This window comes from Ammospiza caudacuta, chromosome 1, assembly GCF_027887145.1.
Source record: "Ammospiza caudacuta isolate bAmmCau1 chromosome 1, bAmmCau1.pri, whole genome shotgun sequence".
In the NCBI taxonomy this organism is placed as follows: domain Eukaryota; kingdom Metazoa; phylum Chordata; class Aves; order Passeriformes; family Passerellidae; genus Ammospiza; species Ammospiza caudacuta.
This window is the reverse complement of record NC_080593.1, coordinates 108,264,767-108,284,387: the sequence shown is the minus strand read 5'-3', so window position 1 is coordinate 108,284,387 and position 19,621 is coordinate 108,264,767. Positions and strand designations below refer to the sequence as shown.

Below are 19,621 nucleotides of genomic sequence, written 5' to 3'. Positions count from 1 at the left end.
TGACTACTCAGCCATGTTTTTGCTTTCTCAATGGTTAATGTGCTCACCTCAGAAAAGAAGTTGTGAAACCCAAGCTCATTCTATTTCATCTTTGGGGAGCTAGTTCATAATTTAAAGGGGAACCAAACATACTTTGATGAAGCTGAAGTCTTCCACCCTCAGAAGTATATCCTTGGTAAATATTCAGTATGTGTAGTGCCAAAACAATTGGAATAAAAGTACCTTAAGATTCATGCATCAGTGCCCATAAATAAGTTCCTGAAGTCTCTTGTGCTTAGAAGAGGTTTCAGACTTTCTCTGATGTGTTCTTACACATAATCTGAAGTCAAGAAAGCTTAATGAAATGGCTTACTCTGTTGTCTGTTATATCAAGCAAATGGGTCTCTGGTCAGAAAGTCTGCAGCATAGGAGAGAGTCAGGTAATGAAGTGAAAGGTGGTGCTTAGCTGTTTTTCTAGTTTAGAAGTACATGCCAGCTGGTTAATGCTTGCTTGCTAATAGGAGGTCTAGGAAGCTAGAGGGAATGTGCTTGTGATATTATATTTAACCTAAACTAGTTCCAAATATGGATTTTGTTCACTGTGAAATCTCTGCTTTTGAAGTTTCAATTCTTCTAAATGTCTGAGGACACAGAAGTGTAATTAGTGTTATCTGGAAGAAGTGCTCTAGTTGTGTGAAACTTCAGAGTTAAATCTCTGTTTCTCTGCAGTCATTTTTCAGAGACTGACTTGTTTCACTTTGCTCTCATGAAGTCTTCCGTTGGAAACAGTCTAAGACAAATTCAGGCCAAACAGCCTTTGCTGTATAACTGGCCCTGGCATTCTGCCTCCTTACTAGCTAGACCACTATGTTTTGCTACAAGTTCTGATCTGTTGAGTATCACCAGATAGTTAATCATCAGGTTGTTATGCAATTACTAAAGTACACACTGTAGACTGTAACTATCTTCTCTTCCTGACAGCCTCTTGTGCTTCTGTCATTACCTTGGATAATAGATGTCCCTAGAAAGTCAGGGTATAGGGAATGTCTTCACTGCTGTAGTAACAGTTCCTTCAGGATTTCTGATACAGCAGTGCCACTTGGCTTGGAATAAAGTGCTTCTGGAGCAGGTGGGAGGCTGCACTGCAGGTGCAAACTTCCTGCAGGATGTGCCTTCTTAGCCCTAAGTTTGACAGGTTGGTGTGACTGGGTGTCAAAGCCTGTCTGACATCTCCTTGTCTTTTCAGAGGGGACCTACATCTGAGGCTGTGTGTGCTGTACCTTCATAAGTGTCAAGTCTGACAACAGTGACCCTAAACATCCCAATTTCTACCAAAGTGAAGGAAGAGAAAATAAATTTAGGCTTCCTGTACTTGCTCAGCTGTGACTGTATTCTTCCCAGTCAGTGCTTGCAGATAAGCAGGATTTGCTTGAGGGAAATCCAGCCAAATTATCTGAACTTCTCTTTTTGGGTTCCTCAGTTCACTGTTTTAGAAAGAAGGAGTCTACATTAAAACAGTACCAAAGCCAGGTTTCTTCCAAAATAATTGTGTTTTCTAAGGCCATCTCTTGTTGGCTCATTCTTCTTAAATACAAGAAAACAGGGTATCTAGGAATTTGCAATGTAAAAACTCCATAAGGTAAGGGTAATGGTCAGTAGTGTGTTATGGCAAAATTAACATTTGAATCACCGCACCGTGGCCTAGCAGTCCACAGCTGGAAAATGGCTGCCTACCTTGTCTCCATTCTCTAAGCAAATGGTAACACTTGGCACTTAGAGTTAAGTGGCATTAAACCAAAGAGCTGTGTGTAAGAGGGAAAGGAATTATGGTTTTTGTTGGAATTACATTATTTCTCCTTTTCTATCCTTGCATTCTCCCTTGTGTAATGCTGTCATGGTTTAAAATAATAATAAAGTATAAACACTTGTGGTCACTTTGAAAAGAAGTAACACCTCAAAAGCTTAAGAAATAAATGGTCAGCTGACATCAGAAATGCAGACATTCAAAGTGGATGCAGAACAAGGGCCTGTTCTTACTTTATTCAGTAAGAACTATAAATCTGGACAGATTCCTGGTTGTTTTTTTCATGACTGAATTCCTTGGCAGCATCACTGCCTTATCAGTGCTGTTAACTAATAAATGTTTTGACCTAATTGTATGAATTCAGTGCAACTCAGATCTCTTTTGTAGTCTTTGAATGAACATTACTCCCTACTGGACTGAGGGATGAGTGATGTCCATTTAGTATGTTATCCAACATAACTATCCCCCCCAGAGTTAGTGGTCCACACAGGATATATTTTTTGTGGTACTTTGGCCCATCAGTAACGTAGGGTAGGAGGTCTGGTGTAGGCCAGACTGTAATGAGGGAAAGGTCTAAATCTGGGATTGGAAACAACAAGAATTGAGAAGAAAGAGAATCAAATTACAAAAGAAATTGTCAATAAAGGGTGGGAATGTTAGCTGGAAACAGTTATAAGAAATGGGAAAATATTTCAGCTCTGAACTATGTTCTAATGTTAATTTTTAATATGAGAGCAAGAGAGATGATGAACTTTCAAGATGAACAGTGTATTTTCCTTGTGCTCGTGGCTTGTTTTCTCAGGGCAAACTTATCTTGTGCGTGTTCCATGCCTCAGTACTTGAGCTTATGTGACAGGGGAAAACTTAATGGTGGCAATGATTTAAAAACAATTTCTACTGCCTTATTTTCATTTTTCTTCCAAGTACAAAATGATAGCTTTTAGATGACACTGTAATGCTGTGGGTGTATTGCTTAGTTAAAAGCAAGATACAGGTTTATTTTGCTTAATATAGTTGAGTGTTGCAGTTGGAAAGTAAAGTGAGTTGTTAACTTGAGTAATCTTTAATGCTTTAATATCTTGCTTTTAAAAGAAATGATTGTAGGGGAATTGTTGAATTTCATTCAGCCAGTGTTCCAGGTCATGTTTTAAATGCTCTTTAAAGCATAAATCATATTTTCCTTTACGTGTTCATTTCTGTGCCTGCTTTTTGTCTGTGCTTTATAATTCTGCAACTTAGAGTTGTAGATGATAAATGAGTTCCACTGTGCATAAAGATTTCAAAGCACATTTCTTAGTGAGGCTGTCTTTATCAGAACTGAGTAAAGCACAAGGCAACAAAAAAAACTAACAACAAAACCCTCAACATTAGATCATTCCACCTATTTTATTTTGAATCCTTTGTTTGAAAGATGGGTTGTCTTACCTCTCATTTATGTGAAGAAAATAAAATTGTGTAAACCAAAGAGTTTTTTGAAAAACAAGAGAAAAATGTGCTTGCATGTGCGATTTTCATAGTGAATAAAGAATGAAAGTAACTGAAGCTACTTGCTAGTATTGAAAGGTGTTACGTACAAAGAAAAGTTTTATTCTCAGTCAGGTGACATAACTTTTCCCTTTCAAAAGGTTGTGGGATTTTTGTTTGGGCTTTTTGGAGTTGATTTTGTTGGATTTGTTAAGGTTTGGGGGTTTTTTTGGTGCTTTGTTTTGATATTTTTTTTTAGATTTGAAACCAGCTTTCTCAAACAGCCTCCTGATTTAGTAATTTAAATAATGAGTAGTATGGATGATTCCAGCCTCTTTGTTCCTCTGCTGCTGTGAAAAATGGTCATCCATGACAACCTCCAAGCACATGACAGTACTCTTTTGTACTGTGTGATCAAAACTTAATTTTCCTGTTTTGTCTTTTAGGCAGAAGTAAGTCTAATATGGGTTGGACACCTCTTCACCTTGCTTGCTACTTTGGACATGCTGTTGTGGTAGAGGATTTGCTGAAGGTATATATCTGTTTTCCTCTCTGTGAAGTGCTAGAAGCAGTTAGTGTTTCTTCAGGTTTTTGTGGTAGAAGAAAAGAGGCTTTGCAGAGAGGCAGAGGCACTCCTACAGTTTATCTACATGAAGCATAGACATAACTGATTGTTGTGGCATTAAGATAGGCCTGGTTTAGAAGGACCCAAAATAGTGACAGTGGAAGTCTATACAGTACCGTACTGGCCCTTACTCTGATCAGTTTTTACAATTATTGGTACTTGGCTGGTTTTCTCTTGGAGTGTAACTGTCTGCATGTTGGAGCCAAAGATGTGCAATATATAGGTGAGCACTCATGAAAGCTCAGGTTTTTTGAAGCTTACTGGGTATCTGTGTATAATACATATATCACACCATGTGATAGTAGAATACAATATATCACAGCATGTGATACTAGTAATGCAATTACTTCAACAGTTTGATTAGTTTACTGTTGTACATAAAGTGCTTAAGTTTAGGCAATTTCAGTTACCAAGTTGTAGAAAAGCTTAAAGTGTCTCAAATACAAAAAATGCTGATTGATCTAATTTTATATTGTGCATAGAAATATGCACAGAATTTTGTGCAAAATAGCCTGTATGTGTTTCTTTCAGGCACAGACTAATACAGTTGGACTCATTATTTCTTTCTAACATCTTTGAAATAATGAACTGCATGGTGAATTTTGAAACTATGGACTTGTGTTATCAAAATTTATGTGTTTCTATTTGCAAAACAACTGCAAATGCAGTGACTATGTGGTTTCTGACCGAATTGTTTTTTGTTTTTGGTCTCAGGGTAGCTTCAACCAACCTTAACTATATTAGACCCTCTTTAATATTTGAAAGATTTTGCTGGATGGCAGCAGTGTGATAAACAGTCTCAAGTGCAAAGCTAATCTAAACTTGATTTTCATTAAGAATAAAAGCTGCCAGCATAGTCCAGACTTTAAAGGAGGAAACAAATTTGAGATTTCTTTGAGAAATTCTTCTCTAGCAAGTACACTTGCTTAGTAAATAAAGCCATTTTCAATTCAAGCAGGTTATTTAAAGCAGAAGGTAAAGTTTTATCACTTGATTTATGCATTTATCAAGCATCCAGCCTGAAGAGTTGGAAGAGTATAGAGTATAGAAGTACAAATACTTTTAGTTCTTTTGATAGGGCTCTTGAAAGGGTACTATTTAAAGAACAAAGTGAGAAATAAGTGAGTCTGTGCACTTCTGAAAGCTAGGCAAGTATAAGTGTGTATGTACTTGTGCAAAGAGCAAGTGAAGGAGGCATTATCAGAAACAGAGTTTTGGAACTAGTTAGGTTCATCAATTGAGGCAGACAGCAATGACCTGGCTAAATCATGTGATCTAAGCATATGTGATGAAGTTAAGTATGCCCTGCCCTCTCTTTGACCCTTTGAGAGGTTAGGTAGAGTGGCGTAGAAGAAATACTTAATGAAAGAAGGATAGGATTTCTTGGTTTCTTGGAAGAGTGCCTGTGCAGTGTGGCAAAGACTCCTCCTTTCAGATAAAAGGCATGGGATGGAGAAAGTGTGTGACAAAAGGAAGGGAGATTTAATAGGAAGACCTACAAAATCCCAAACAACCCAAGCCAAACAAAAACAAGACAATAACAGCACCCACACCTTGTTTTAAACTTACTTTCCATATACTCTCTTCTTAAAAGTGTTGGATATTCCTGGAAAAATGCAGGGGGCTTTTCCTTTTTGAAGCAGTTGAGAGAATGTTGGCTGTGGATCTTAGATACATACTTTATCCTTGTTTCCAGAATAACTGTATTACAGTTCTGATCTGATTTGCCACTAGGTCTACATTAGTGTCCTGTCTCCCCTTCCTCCCAAGGAGAGGAAATAGCCATGTAGTTCTTGTTGGAAGGATATTCAGATGTCTGTTGGTCTTGCTGTTTAGGCAGGTGCAGATGTGAATGTGCTGAATGACATGGGGGACACTCCGCTCCATCGTGCAGCTTTCACGGGCCGTAAGGTAAAGTATGGTGCCTTTTTAAAGCCTCACTTGTCGAATTATTAACAAAGTGCTAGCAATAAGATCACTTCAAAAAGATGTTTTTACAGGGTCTAAAAATGACTTATTGTCTGTTTTGGTACAGCGTGTTCAGAAGGATTAGGCACATTGCCTAGCTTGCATAACTGTACAAAACAAAAACCCACAGAGAGAAACCGCATTGTTTTAATCTTAGTAGCTTGTGGAGGGGAAAGAAATCTCTTAAATTAGGACACACAGGCCCATTTGGTGTTTGGAAGAGCTGTTTCTTCATAGTTAATTAGAACTAAAGAGCTTTTTATGGGCCTGTGTAATTTTACACTAGTTTGATTTCCCCCACCATGGCCACCATCATTCCAAAACTATGGAATACATCTTGGAATACATCATTCCAAAACTATGGAATACAGATGGATAACATCTTGGCCCTTCAGGAGTGACTACTTACTGTTTTGTCAAAAAAGCCAGTTGTACCATTTTTATCTGTCCAAGTCAGCATTCACACCAGGTACACCAGCTTTTCAGGGTCAGTCTGTTCAGCTTTACCTCCTGTTGGTTCCTTCAGCCTGACTGATGGGAGAGAAAATGTTGCAGTTAGTCTCACTCTTCAATCTCTCTAAAACATCCCTTCCTGTTTTCATAAGAAACCAGCAGTGGTGAGAAGCTGTTGGTTGCAAAGCTCATTTTACAGCATGTCAATAGCTGGAAAGCTTGATTGTGGCCTTGCAGTTACACAGACAGATAAGCAGTGGTTTTCAAATTGTTTTTCAGGAGGTGGTGATGTTACTCTTGCAGCATAATGCTGATCCTTCTATTGTTAACGGCAGTGGAGAGACTGCAAAAGAAGTTACCTATGACAAAGACATAAGGAACATGTTGGAAGGTAACTTTAATAGGTCAAAGTTTGTTTTGGGTTTTTTTTCACATGTGTGCATTCTAAAAGCTGCTATTTTTCCTGCAAGTTACAGAATCTCAGTTGAATTTTCTTTTTAAATTTGGTTATTAGAAAGAAAACAGTCATAGTTTTTGGTTCTTGTCTGCAGTACTGACAAGTGGGGTTTTTTTGCGACTCGAGAGTTAAGTATTATGAATACAAATAGCATTATTTAGGTTACTATTTCAGTCCTGCTGGGATAGTCCTTGCTACAGATTTGAGTGGTATGTGGGCAGTCAAAGCCTTGGCTCACTGAAAGAGACAAAAGTCAAGTCAAGAACAGTAAGTGACTTTGTGTCAAACAAATCATTAGAGAGCAAAATTCCCAACAGTTTGCAAAGATGACCCAGTTATGGATCAGATTTAGTACTTGCTATTGCAGTCTTAGACATTGTGTCAAAAGGCATAAAAAATAAAAGCACTTCCCCTTGTTTCCTCCATGGCCTCACAGGTGTCAGAGATGAGGCAGATGGTGTCCAAATACTAATCTAGTTCACTGATTATAATTTCGGAGAGTTCAAAAAACTCTCCGAAATTTTTTGCTTCCTGGTATTACTATGTAATACTCTTAAATACTGATGGAGCTCTGTGTCCACTACCACAGACTGCATATATGAAGTGATCTTTCTTCTGATTCTACGTGCAAATGCACAAATAACTCATTTCCACTGCTCATCTGCTGAATCATTAGAGAAGAATAAAATTTTGGTAGGATGATAAGAGCAGAAGAGAAGCTGAAAAATACATAGGGAAGATCTGAGATGAGGGTGTTGCATTGTTCCCATTTTCCCTTCTGCAGGGAGTGGGCTTGATTCTAAGTATTGAAATAATAGTATTATATATTTGTACGTGTATACAAACTTACACATCTTATCAGAGTTTATGTGCTTTGAACATATTTTTGCTCTGTCACAGATGTTTCTGAGTAAATATTCTATTTATACCTGTCCCAATTAAATAATACTGGAAACATTTACTTCTCTAGGCTTGTTTTGCTATACTTGTTTGAATGCTGTACTTCCTATGTACTTTACTGAGAATTACTTTTTTTTTTTTTTTTTTTTTTTTTTTTAGCAGTGGAAAGGACACAAGAAAGGAAACTGGAAGAACTCCTCTTAGGAGCAGCAAGAGAGGGGGAAACAGGGAAACTGACTGCCTTGGTAAGAATTCAAGTCAAGTGATTCAATCCATTATGCTGATGTAACAAAATATAACTTTGTGCCTTGCATTTCAAAGGCTGTGACTATGGAATATTAGTGCTGTGCCCTGTGTTATATTGGTAAGGTGCTGAACCCTCAAGGATTTTCCTCTTTGTTGGAGGTTGCAAAACCAACAGTTTTCAACTTCTTTCATGTTTTTAAATCCTTTAGATAGAGTTAGCTTGTTAGTTGTAAACATCAGTGTAATGGTTCATGGTCTGCTGAGATAAGCTTAGTATGTTATTGTGGATACTTTAATGTCATGGATGTCTAGATTTTCACCACAGTGTGGCCTGTCTTTAATCTTGAAAATAAGCTCTTTCTCATTAGCATCCATTGTAGTTTTTAATGGACAGTTGTCTGCCCAGCACAGTTTCATGCTGAGCAGGAGTTCATAACTGAATTTTTGTGTGTGCACACTCATGGTAATCCCAGATGAACCATATGATGGCCTGGTAAGGCTGTGGCAGAAGTAGATCACAGAAAGACTGGAGGGTGCCTCTTGATGTGATTCAGTCCAGCTTCTGTTTGCAGAGCAGAATGAACTAGAGCATGTTGCTCAGGACCAAATCCAGCTGCGTTATGAAGCAGAGTCCCAATGCTTGAACTCACACTTTGGAAAGTCCTGAAGAGTGTCCTTGGAAGTAAGACATGCAGTATGGAACGGTTTTTACCTACTTAGCACCTTTAGTAATGCCTTTTCAGGCATCAAAATTCACAAATGTGAGATTCGTGTATTGAGATATCTGATTTTCTTTATTTTTCTGCCTGGAAGCCAGAAGTGAACATCTCTTCGCAATTTACTTCCACCACTCTAATTTTTTTTCTTATAGCCCAAAGCGCTTTGTCTTTCTAGCTCCTTTCATGGAAACCCTTGTTAAATCTTTGGTCATCCTTGTAATTCTTTTTTGGAGATTTTGTACTGTCCTCTTGGAAATGGAGAGAGAACCAGAGCTGTACACAGCACCTAAGATGTAGAAAAATATGCATTAAAAAATGCATTAATACACTTCACAACTGTGCTAATTGTAATTAATACACTGACATAAGTGATCTGTTCTGATTCTGATAATTTTAATACTTGTTACATGTCTGCTGATCCTTAAGCTCATGTGAAAATAAAATTGGGAAAAAAGTGGCTCCTTCTAGAAATCTGTCATTAAAAACTTTGCTTTCTTTAATGTGGCATGTTACTATGCATGAGCATGTAATTCTCCCTGTGAACATTGTAATTTCTAAGTGATATTATTTTTTAAAATATTTTTATATTTTTAATATTTATTTTTAATAATTTTGCTATTTCTTTTTTTTTTTTTATATTTCTTTTATTTTTTATATTTGCTATCTTTGAGCTCTGTATATATAAAGACAGCTATATATTGACTTTTAAAACCTTTCATAATATTTTCATGTTTTTGACCTGGAGTCAGTTTTAAGTCAATCCTTAACAGGTGTTCCTTGGAATACATTTACAGTTCTATGGTTTCCTACTCTTTGACTTTCCTACCCTTAGGTTGATACCTCTGGGCAGAATTTGTGTAGCTCTTCATAACTGTCCTTTAGCTCCAAAATTCACCGTACTTTACCTACTGATTGTTCAGGCATTTTTGCTCCTACTTAAATTTTTTTATTAGCAGACTATGATGCTCATGGAACTTTACCTGCTTATATCTACTTTTACTGTGACATCTAACACCAGAACATGTTATTTACTAGAAGTTAGATCTTCAGCAGCTGAATCTTAACCCAGGCTCCTTAGTCTACTTGAGGCAAAGCCAGTGTGTTCTTCCTGTGAGTTCTCAAAAATGTACTGTACATTTCCTGAAGTGACTGGAGAGATTTTTATCTGAATGAGCTGATGCATGAAGCTTCCTTCCAAATATTCCCTTGTAGCATGGCATAAGGTGCTGAAAGCACAGGCATGTGGCTTAAAAGGTATGGAGGCAAGAAGTCAGAAGAGGAAGTAAATGTAAAACAACTGGTTGGAAAGAGCTAAAGCTTAGGAATCCTCAGGAATGCAAGTATTTGACTACAGTGTTAATGAGGGTACACTTCCACAAACTCCCTCTTTTTGACTTTTGTTCTCTTACCAGTTGATCTGTAAACAACAACTTGTATAAGGGATAAGTAGTTTATCCCTTATAGGACTACTTCTGAGGTACATATAAAGTAGTTGCTGTTGAATTATGGCCATGGGAATTCTGTTATTATTTTGCAATTTTGTCTAAGATAGCATATGCCTAATATGAGTACTTAAACTGAGTTTCTCAAAAGTTGTTGTCATGCACTGGTGACTCTGGTCTCCTAAGGCTGCTTATCAGTAACTTAGCCTTTCTAGTGAGGCACTCCCATCTGTCTTGTGAGCTTAAGAGGCTGGTAGTGCATGAAATGGTTTGGGTTGGAAGGGACCTCTACAGATCATTCAGTCCAACCCCCATGTAAGCATCCAGTAGCCACATGTTTGAGTAGAAGTGTAGTGGTGTTTTAAGGTAGTTAGCAGTGTCATGCTTCATGACCCTTCTCTTTGAAGGGGTCAGTTTCTCAAAGCATTTATATTGTGTGCAAGTAAAACTCAATTTGGGTTGGTTTTTTTTCCCTGGTTACATAGCTACTTTTATCTTAATAGACTTAAGAATGCAGCAAAACTGTTTGTATAACAGATTGCCTATCCTAGAAGCTGTAAATGGCCTAGGATATCTGGCATTGGGACTGGCAGGTCTGCCACCCTTCAGTACAAAGTTCTTACTCTCTGAAACAGGGGGGCTGCACAATTTTTTTCTGGATTAGCACTGGCCTGTGCTAACTTCTACGCTGTGCCTGGGAGTCTTCTATGAAGAACAGCGGACTTTTGACAGTAGAGCTGGGCAGGGCCCTTCTAGCATATAAATGACTGAACTGCAGTACTGTGCAATTTTCCCTGGCACTGCAGTTGAACAGAAAAATGTGTCCATATTGTGCAGCAGAGGTGGAAGGGGTATAGCAAGCAAAACATTGAAGTTCTTTGCTCTAGCTGAATGTCTTGTTTGATTGTTGCACTCCTTGCCCTTGTCATAACTCTTGCTAAATGCCCTCTTTTTTGCCAGATCTACACTGAAGCATCCTAGTTAGGAACAACTAATTTTCAAAAGAGAGAATATGGCATCTGGAGAGGGGGGAAAACTGATAAGTAGCCAGAACTTTGTTTTTTTCCAGTTAAACAAGCGCAAGCCACCTGATATTAACTGTACAGATCAGATGGGGAACACGCCCTTGCACTGTGCAGCATACCGTGCTCATAAGCACTGTGCATTGAAACTTCTAAAAAATGGAGCAGATCCTAAAATAAGAAATAAAAATGGTGAGTACCAAATGAAAAGTATGTTAAATATTAAGTGGAAACACGAATTCAACATCTTCTGCAAGCTGTGTTACTTATTACACAGCGTTCAGGCAAAATCTTACAGTGCTTTACAAGCTTTGTCTCACTAATAAAGGAAGGCCAACAGTGGCTAAATTACAAGGGGCAGGAGAACTGTAGCAAAATACTTATTGTATGTGCTTTTATTGTCCAAGCTTGCACATTTCTGGAAAATTTACTGACTGTCTTAACAGTAAAATGTGCCTGGCTTTTGTTTTCTTGATGCTAAACACTGAACACAGGTAACAAAAAAAAGCAAGACTGAAAATGTGCCCAAGACAAAGTCACTCCTTAGTAGAAGGCCTCTAATGAAACCACAAAGAGGAAAACTTGATGCACGTTATGCAAACTGTGTTCTTGTCCTCTGTTTAAAGATGCCTCTGTCTTGGTATTTGTGAGTGTCCTAAACTGGTTTTTATAGCTGGAAGCTAAAACTAAATTTAAATTTGTAAGGGCAAAGGGCTCTCTGTGGTTAGTAGAACTCTGACAAGCAGTGCAGTGCCTTGAAGTTCAATACCTTTTTTAGTCTTCTGCCCTTGAGGAGTTGATGTTCCCAATTACAAGTGCAGATGCTTGAAGGCCAAACTGATGGGTAATGAGTGTCAAATTATTTTAAAGTACATCTAAGTTTATTTGCATCAAATTCTCATGCCTTGTCTTGTTACTAAACAGATCAGACACCCCTTGATCTAGCCCAAGGTGCAGAAATGAAACTGATACTGGCAGGTAAAACTGGAAAGGTAGGAACTTTTGTATCAATTTAAAATGCCAAGGCTGTCTAGTTGAAGCTATTACTATATGAGCTTTAATTTCTATGCAGGTTATCAACAAACCCCTGAGGCGATATGAAGGTCTCCTGTGGAAGGTATGGCTTATTTCCCTTTCTAAAATTGCTTGTAAGATTTCAAAGTATGTCCTTTTTTCTATATTTTAGTGATAACTGATGAGTGAAAGAATTTTTGAGTAGTACTTAATAGTCATTTTGTTTAATATGTATAGATGGGCTGGCTGAGTGGAGCAGCTACCAGATTTGTGGTACCCTGATCTTAACCTCAGTAACTAAAATCTTTATTTCTTTCTAATTTTTGTGGCAAAGCTACACTGTGATAAGGCATTGTTCTTTTTGTGTGGGCAAAAAGATTTTTCTTTCCTCAATAGATGACTTTGATAATCTCTGACTGATACATTGTCTTTAAGAAACTGTGACTAATGTTTTGCCATCATCTTCTGAAAATTTTAAAACTTAGTGGGAAGATGGCATTCAAAGAGTTTAAAGCTCATTTTGCTGTGTTGCTCAAGTGAATCTAAGGTCTACATGAATGTTTAATTGTGTTGCTTAATGAAATCTTTAAAGATTTCTTCAGTGTAAATTTTCCTATATCACAATTGTAATATAAGGAACTGTTCTTAAAAAAGAACTGTGTGCTAAAGCTTGAGAAAGATAAAATGTTGTAGCTGGAGATGTCAATGTGTTTTGTTTCTCTTTTGATTTTATAAAATAGTGTGGTGACCACCAATTCCTGTAATATTAAAAAGTACAACATTTTAATATTTCAGTTCTTACTGAATAGCAGGCTCAACTGTTATCTTTAGGTGGTTCCAAAAACAGGAGTAGTGCTGCACTTATAAAATACTCTCTAGTTGCTGTGATCATCAGGATATGCAGAACCAAAAAGGTTTTTGTAATGTTTACTAATTTTAAGTGTTAAGGAAGCTTCTCTGCCTGACCATGCAGGAGTCACTCTGTCCATCACACTTCTTCCACCAGAGATTTTTAATTGCTGGGACTGAAGCCCCTTTGCAGTTGGTGGCTTCAGGGAGTTGACAAGTGCCCAGCTTAGCTCCCTAAACTCACTACACTCAGTCTGACAAGGTTTCCTTACCAGCTTGACCCTTGGTTTCCTATAGCAGAGTGTCAGATGTCTGGATCTTTGATCATTGTGCAGTAACAAGATAGCAGCTTGGGCTGGTGCCTCTGAGGAGGTACCCAAACGAAGGAACCCCTGGGGTTTTCAGCCCTTGCCATCTAAGTGTGTGAAAGTCAGGAGTCTTCATGCTGAGTCCTCAGCTCCTGACACCACAAAGTCCCTGTGGCTTCGGCTAACCACAGGGTCATTGCCACTTCATGGTCTCTTGCCTCAGGCTCCTAGCACCCAGAGCTCAGTTCTGCAGCTCACACTGCAGCTGCACACTGAGCTGTCTATACTGAAAGTATTCTGTTGAGCTTAGCTAGCCTTTTTTTTCCTCTTTTAGAGCTCACGATTTTTTGGTTGGAAACTCTGCTGGATAGTTCTAGAACATGGAGTGCTTTCCTGGTATCGGAGACAGTAAGTCCTGTGGTTACATTTCTGAACAGCAGTTTAAATAATTCCTGTCTTCTTCACTAAATCTCTTCTTCTTTCAAAGAGCTGATGCTGTGAATAATGATCATCGTCAGGGGTGCAAGCATCTAACACAAGCTGTCTGCACGGTAGGAATGTGTTGTAACTACTGAGTTGTTTTTTTTATGTTCCATTGTATTTCATTCCTGGTTAATGAAAACTTCCACTGGATTGGTAACCTGATCTTTGTTATAAAATAGGGAGAAAGCTTGTGCTGTTGAAAGAAATGCTTGTTCCTGTCCAGCAAAGTGTTCTTTTACGTAAAGTGGCCATAAAGCTCCTTCACTGCTTTCTAAAGCATTGAAGATTTAGACACACAAGGTATCCTGAAAGCAGAATGGGTCAGTTTGAGGCATGTGATCTGGAATAGCCAAAGCTCCAGTTCCTCCTTAGCTGTCCCTGGCTGCTTGTGACCGATTGCATAACTTAAGCTGATCTCAGTGGAAAGACTAAAAAATGTTGAAGGTGACATTTGGAAAACTTTACTGATTTCTGTTGTGCTTGTGGGAATCTGTTTTGGAAGGGGTGAACAGAGAAAACAAATGCCAGGTGTCATTTATAATGCCCAGCAAGATGAAGTGTTTAGGAAAGATGCATTTAAGATAATTTCCATATTTCTATAACTGCCCTATCATTGTCTGGCACCACAAGTTCTATTAAACTGCACTTATAAATACACTCATATTGTATGGAAAAGTGACTTGCTTTTCAGTATCTACAAATTCCTTAATACTGGTGATCTTGAGCCATTGCTGAGGTTTTGTCTGAATCAAGTGGTGCAAATAAATGCAAATATAATATTTAACCTTAAGAACCTCTGTATTGCTATTAATGACATAATGATACACTTTGGAAAACTGTTCTGACCAAGGTTTTTATAAGTTACAATTACTTGGATCAAAGCTGAGGCAAAAACTACTGAGTTAAGCATAATTTTATACTTTGCATACACTTATTTTATTTTTTTTTCTGACTGATTCATTATACTAATTTTGTTTTTTCTCCACTTTGCTCTAGGTAAAATCAACAGACAGTTGCTTCTTTTCTGTCAGATGTTTTGATGACACTGTTCATCGTTTCAAGATTCCTAAAAATAACGTTCCTTCTCAAACAAGAGAGGTAATAATGACTCTTTATGAAAGGCATTAAAATACAGTAACTTCCATAATGAATAATTTGCATACTACTTGGATGCATTAGCAGCAGTGTATTTCATGTTTTGATCATCAGAACTTGGTAGCATTGCTGCAGATATTAAATCTTTTAGCATGGTTACAGATTAAGCAGCAAAAAAAATTGGCCCATTGTAATTACTTCTTTAAAATAAGTGCTACCTTGTTTTCCAGCTCTGTGCCTGCATTATGCCCTGTTATCTAACTTCCTGTTCTTCATTCACTTCTCCATGTGGTAAATTTCTATTGGAACCTCCTTCTGTTGCACTTTCATAGTTCATTCCCAAACAAAAGAATGCTTAATGGTACAGTCTACTCTTAACCATACTCCCAGATGATCTAATAAACTGTATTTTCTCAAAAGGTGCCTCTGAAACAGTTTTAGGTCTATTTGTAGTACATTCACTCTTGTGCTTCTGCAGGTGTACTAACTAGAGATGGAGTTTGGGTGGAGGCAGCTGGAGTTCTGTGTCCATTTTTGGGCTTCTCACAACAAAAGAGATACAAACATACTAAAGAGAACCTAACAAAGGGCCATGGAGGTGATTGAAGGGATCAGAGCATCACTTTTACTAGGAAAAGCTGAGAGAGCTAGGACTGCTCAGTGTGGAGAAGGGGAGACTCAGGGAAGCGTGCCTATGTTGGTAAATGCCTGAGGAGAGGTGCTAAGAGGGACAGAGCCAGGCTTTTTTCAGTGGTGCCTGGTGACAGGACCAGAGGCCATGGGCACAAACTGAAGCCCAGGGATTTCTCTCTGAACATAAAGTGTGAGGGTGGCCGTGCCCTGGCACAGGGGGCCCACAGGAGTTGTGATATATCCATCCTTGAAGATTTTCAAAAGCCAGTTGGATGTCCTGGCCAACCAGCTCTAGGTGGGCCTTCTTGAGCAGAGGGGTTGAACTAGATGGCCTTCAGAGGTCCCTGCCAGCCTCAGCCACTCTGTGATCCAATGAACAGGAGAAGAATCTACCTCTTAATTATGATAGTGCTTGAGGTTTTGTGCACAAAGTTTGTCACACATAAGAAAGCAGACTTTGTCACAGGGACCTTGCTCTCTGAACAGAAATCCAAAGATACAAAATATGTTCCCTATGGTCTTTTAATTAATAAGATTTTTTAATGTGACCTTGAATAGACTGAGGCATGGGTTACATTTTTGCTTAAGGGTTAATAATAAGTTAAGTCTGTGGTACTCTGCCCACAGAGTATTTCATCTGCAATACATGTTGCATTTTCTAGCAAACCATATTTTACCTATTGAGATGTCTCATTTTACTAATGACTATCTTATTTATATAAAGAGAAAATTTTGTTGTTCTGCTTGCATGATACTTTGTTTTGGGGATGACCTTTGAAATGTTTATTAACTCTGTTTTTTCCTTTCCAGAGTTGGCTAGAAGCAATAGAGGACCACTCTGCATATAGCACTCACTACTGCACACAGGAACAGCTGAGCAGTGATGATGAAGATGATGCAGTATCTGTTACAGACCTACAGGACACTCTAAAAGTATGTACTGAATACTTACCTGGCTCATGCATCTGGCAGTTGCAGATTAGCCTTGTTTTGTGTTAAAATACTTCAATATACCTTTGACTAAAAGTGATGATTCCACATATGGATGCATAAATGCTACTTGTGTTTGCACTGCTTGCTGTCATGTATTCCTGCTCAGGCTATGTGGCTAAGATGACATGTTTATCATAGCTACAGGGCTGTGATTTCACTTTTGCCAGCACTACTGTAAGATAGAAAGCTGCTTGAGTGTTTCAGCCAGGAGAGGGAGCCTTGTGTACTCTACTTGATATCCTCCAGTCCTGGTGTCACCAAAGCTAACCCACATCGAGTTCTGCCTCTACAGAACAGGCAATGAAGTGTTTTAGAAACGATCTTTTATCACCCCAGATCACATCAGATGCATTGAATAGTGACTGCTCATATCTGCAATGGGATTAGGTAGTCTTTGGTAATTCTAGCATTCAGCCTGTGATTCTTTTTGCTATACATGTACTGCTAAAACATTCTATTTTAATGGAAAGTTGATGCTGCAGTGCAAAAATCTTCATGTGGCTAAACTCCAAGCAGCTTGTACCATTCCTTTTGGTACAAGAACATGAAGTAGCTCATGGCACAGCAGAGGTGGGAGGATCACTGGCACTGGCAGTCCCCAGCAGGCTACAGAAGTTGGTATTATTTAATAGATAACAGTGCACTTGAAGCCCAGAAGACCAACTGCATCCTGGGCCACATCAAAAGCAGAGCTGCCAGTAGGGCAAGGGAGGCAATTCTGCCCCCCTCTTCTGCCTTCATGAGATCCCCACCTGGAGTGCTACATCCAGCTCTGGGTCCTCAGCACAAGAAAGATGTGAACATGTTAGAGCAGGTCCAGAGGAGGGACACAAAGGTGACCACCAGGAATGAATAGACACCTCTCCTTTGAAGACAGACTTAGAGAGCTGGAGAAGCAAAGGCTTCAGAGAGACCTCACTGTGGCCTTAAGGGTGGCTTGTGAAAAACAGGGGGAGTGACTTTTTACACAGGCCAACTGTGTAGTAGTGATTACACACTAGATGTAGTTGTGATAGGATAAGTGGGAAGAGGAGAGATTTTGTTTAGATATTAGGGAGAAATTCTGTACTGTGAGGATGGTGAGGTGCTAGAACAGCTTCCCCAGAGAATCTGTGGATGCCCCTTCCCTGGAAGTGGTCAAGGTGGGATGGGGCTCTGAGCAGCCTGGGCTAGTGGAAGGTGTGGATGGCCAGGGGCTGGAACTAGATGATCTTTAAGGTCCTTTCCAACCCAAGCCATTCTATGGTTTTATTATAACTGTCTCCAGGTTTGAATGCGGGCTTGAAATATGGTCTTGGGGCTAGTTTCTGCATGCCACTGTACTTGCCATTTATCAGTTAACCTATGCATGTGCTTATTTTGTCCTTAAGTTTCTCAAAGAGCAAGTACTTGCTCTTCCCAGATTTTTAAACTGCTCAGTAAAGAATGAGGTGAATAGCAAAAGTGGCACATAGAACAATTTTGACTGGGGTTGATTTGCTACATTAAATTAAATAAAATCTAGTCAGTGATAAGATGTTCATAAATACTCTGTTTGCTTTTGTGTCTTTGAAGGTAGTTTAAGTAATTTGCTTCAGTTTTAATATATCAGTCTCTTGGCTGTCCAAATTTTAAAATTTCACTATAATAAAGAAAGCAAACATACACTTTCCTTAGAACAAGGTACTTCTGAAGTAGCTATCCTTATTTTTTTCAGAAAGCACAAGCATGCCAACAAAGACTCAGTAAAGAGGTTTCAGACTTCCTTGCAATGGTTAAATCTTTGGATGCTACAAAAGGTAAAGCTGATTAATTTAAAATGTAGTTTGTTACCAAGCAACTAATTTTCTCTTTTTAACAGGATGCTTTTATTTCCCCAAAATCAAATTTTCAGGAGCTTGAAAATGGAGGACAATTTTCCCCATGAAAAAAGATTCAAATAAAGTAGCATTACAGTAATTGCTAACAATTAAGATTTCAGATTTGGAGAAACAACTAAGAAGTATGCTGATTGAAAGAAATTTTATTAGCAGCTGTAAATGCAGTGAAACTGCCTCTAGCTATAGTCCTTATTGAATAGTATCATAAAAATATAACATGGGTCTGCTTTAAGGTTTTTTTAAAACCAAATCTGTGGTTGGTAGCTTGTTGTAGTGCATAAGTGTCTCTTCACAGGTACAAAGAGCAGTGAAATCACAAAACTATACAGAGAACTGGAGGCATGATATAATGGGATATATACCACAGATTTTGCTATGACTTTTATGCCAGATTTGAACTTCTCAGGTTTCATTTCAAGTTATAATTCTTAACACGTTCTTAAATTTTTGCAGAATAACTGCTAAAATATATCATGGGCATCAAGATGCTAGAGATTTGTACTTGTTTTATTAAATACCTTAAACATGTAGAGAAGTTGTTCATGTATTAAACACACAAAGGAGTTCTGTAAGAATTGTTGGTCCTTTGGACCTGAGTCCTAGTTATATATTGTGGCTAAAATTTTGTAGCTCAGATTAGAGAACAAGTTCTTTGTCTATACAGATCCCTAGTCTGTAGTAGAATACCAGTTTTGAGAATTAAAAAGTTATTCCATCCCTGTGCCTTTACAAAAGAAGGCTAAAAATACAGCTTTTTCTCCACATGCCAATGGGGTAAGTTACTCTGTGATGTTACACTGTCTTTTTCATAAACTGAATTTTTACCATATTTTTATTTCACAAGGCAAAGGGACATTTCATAATGTATATGACTTATTGTGTAGCTTTTGTAATCACTGTTACAGTAAAACAGATTTTTTCACAAAAACCCCCAGTTTGAAAATTATAAGGTGGATAAATTTCCTTTGGTAGCTATAGAGGCAGTTTCCCTGACTGTAGAACAAGTGAGGTTGTTTTTTAAAGAAGAAAAACATTTTTTTAAAGGAAATACACAACTTAAACAACCAATACCCATAGTAAAGCAAAAGCAGATTCCATTCCTAGAAACTACTAGTCTTGGCCAATAGCAATAATAAGTTCCTATTTTCCTTCCAAGGGATGTTTGTAACTTGCTAGGTCAGTGAACTGTTTCTGGAATCATGTGCACCTTCTGTAGGTTGCAGCAGAGAGAACTGCTCTAGTTCTCCCATTGTTGTGGTATTTTTAAAGTATTTGAATCCTCTGGCTCCAGAAGAATGCAAATTTCTG

General features: G+C 38.3%; 1 protein-coding gene across 2 annotated transcripts in view; it reads left to right on the top strand.

Moving 5' to 3' along the window:
* OSBPL1A (oxysterol binding protein like 1A) overlaps positions 1-19,621 on the top strand; it is a 77,963-nt gene that overhangs the window by 6,834 nt on the left and 51,508 nt on the right. For both annotated transcript variants that reach the window (XM_058819490.1, XM_058819495.1), the window contains 12 exons: positions 3,694-3,779; positions 5,709-5,783; positions 6,573-6,684; positions 7,810-7,895; positions 11,127-11,271; positions 12,004-12,071; positions 12,152-12,196; positions 13,585-13,658; positions 13,738-13,801; positions 14,730-14,831; positions 16,272-16,394; positions 18,151-18,232. In XM_058819490.1, the coding sequence (XP_058675473.1) occupies positions 3,694-3,779; positions 5,709-5,783; positions 6,573-6,684; positions 7,810-7,895; positions 11,127-11,271; positions 12,004-12,071; positions 12,152-12,196; positions 13,585-13,658; positions 13,738-13,801; positions 14,730-14,831; positions 16,272-16,394; positions 18,151-18,232 (1,062 nt within the window). The remainder of the gene's footprint in view (positions 1-3,693; positions 3,780-5,708; positions 5,784-6,572; positions 6,685-7,809; positions 7,896-11,126; positions 11,272-12,003; positions 12,072-12,151; positions 12,197-13,584; positions 13,659-13,737; positions 13,802-14,729; positions 14,832-16,271; positions 16,395-18,150; positions 18,233-19,621) is intronic.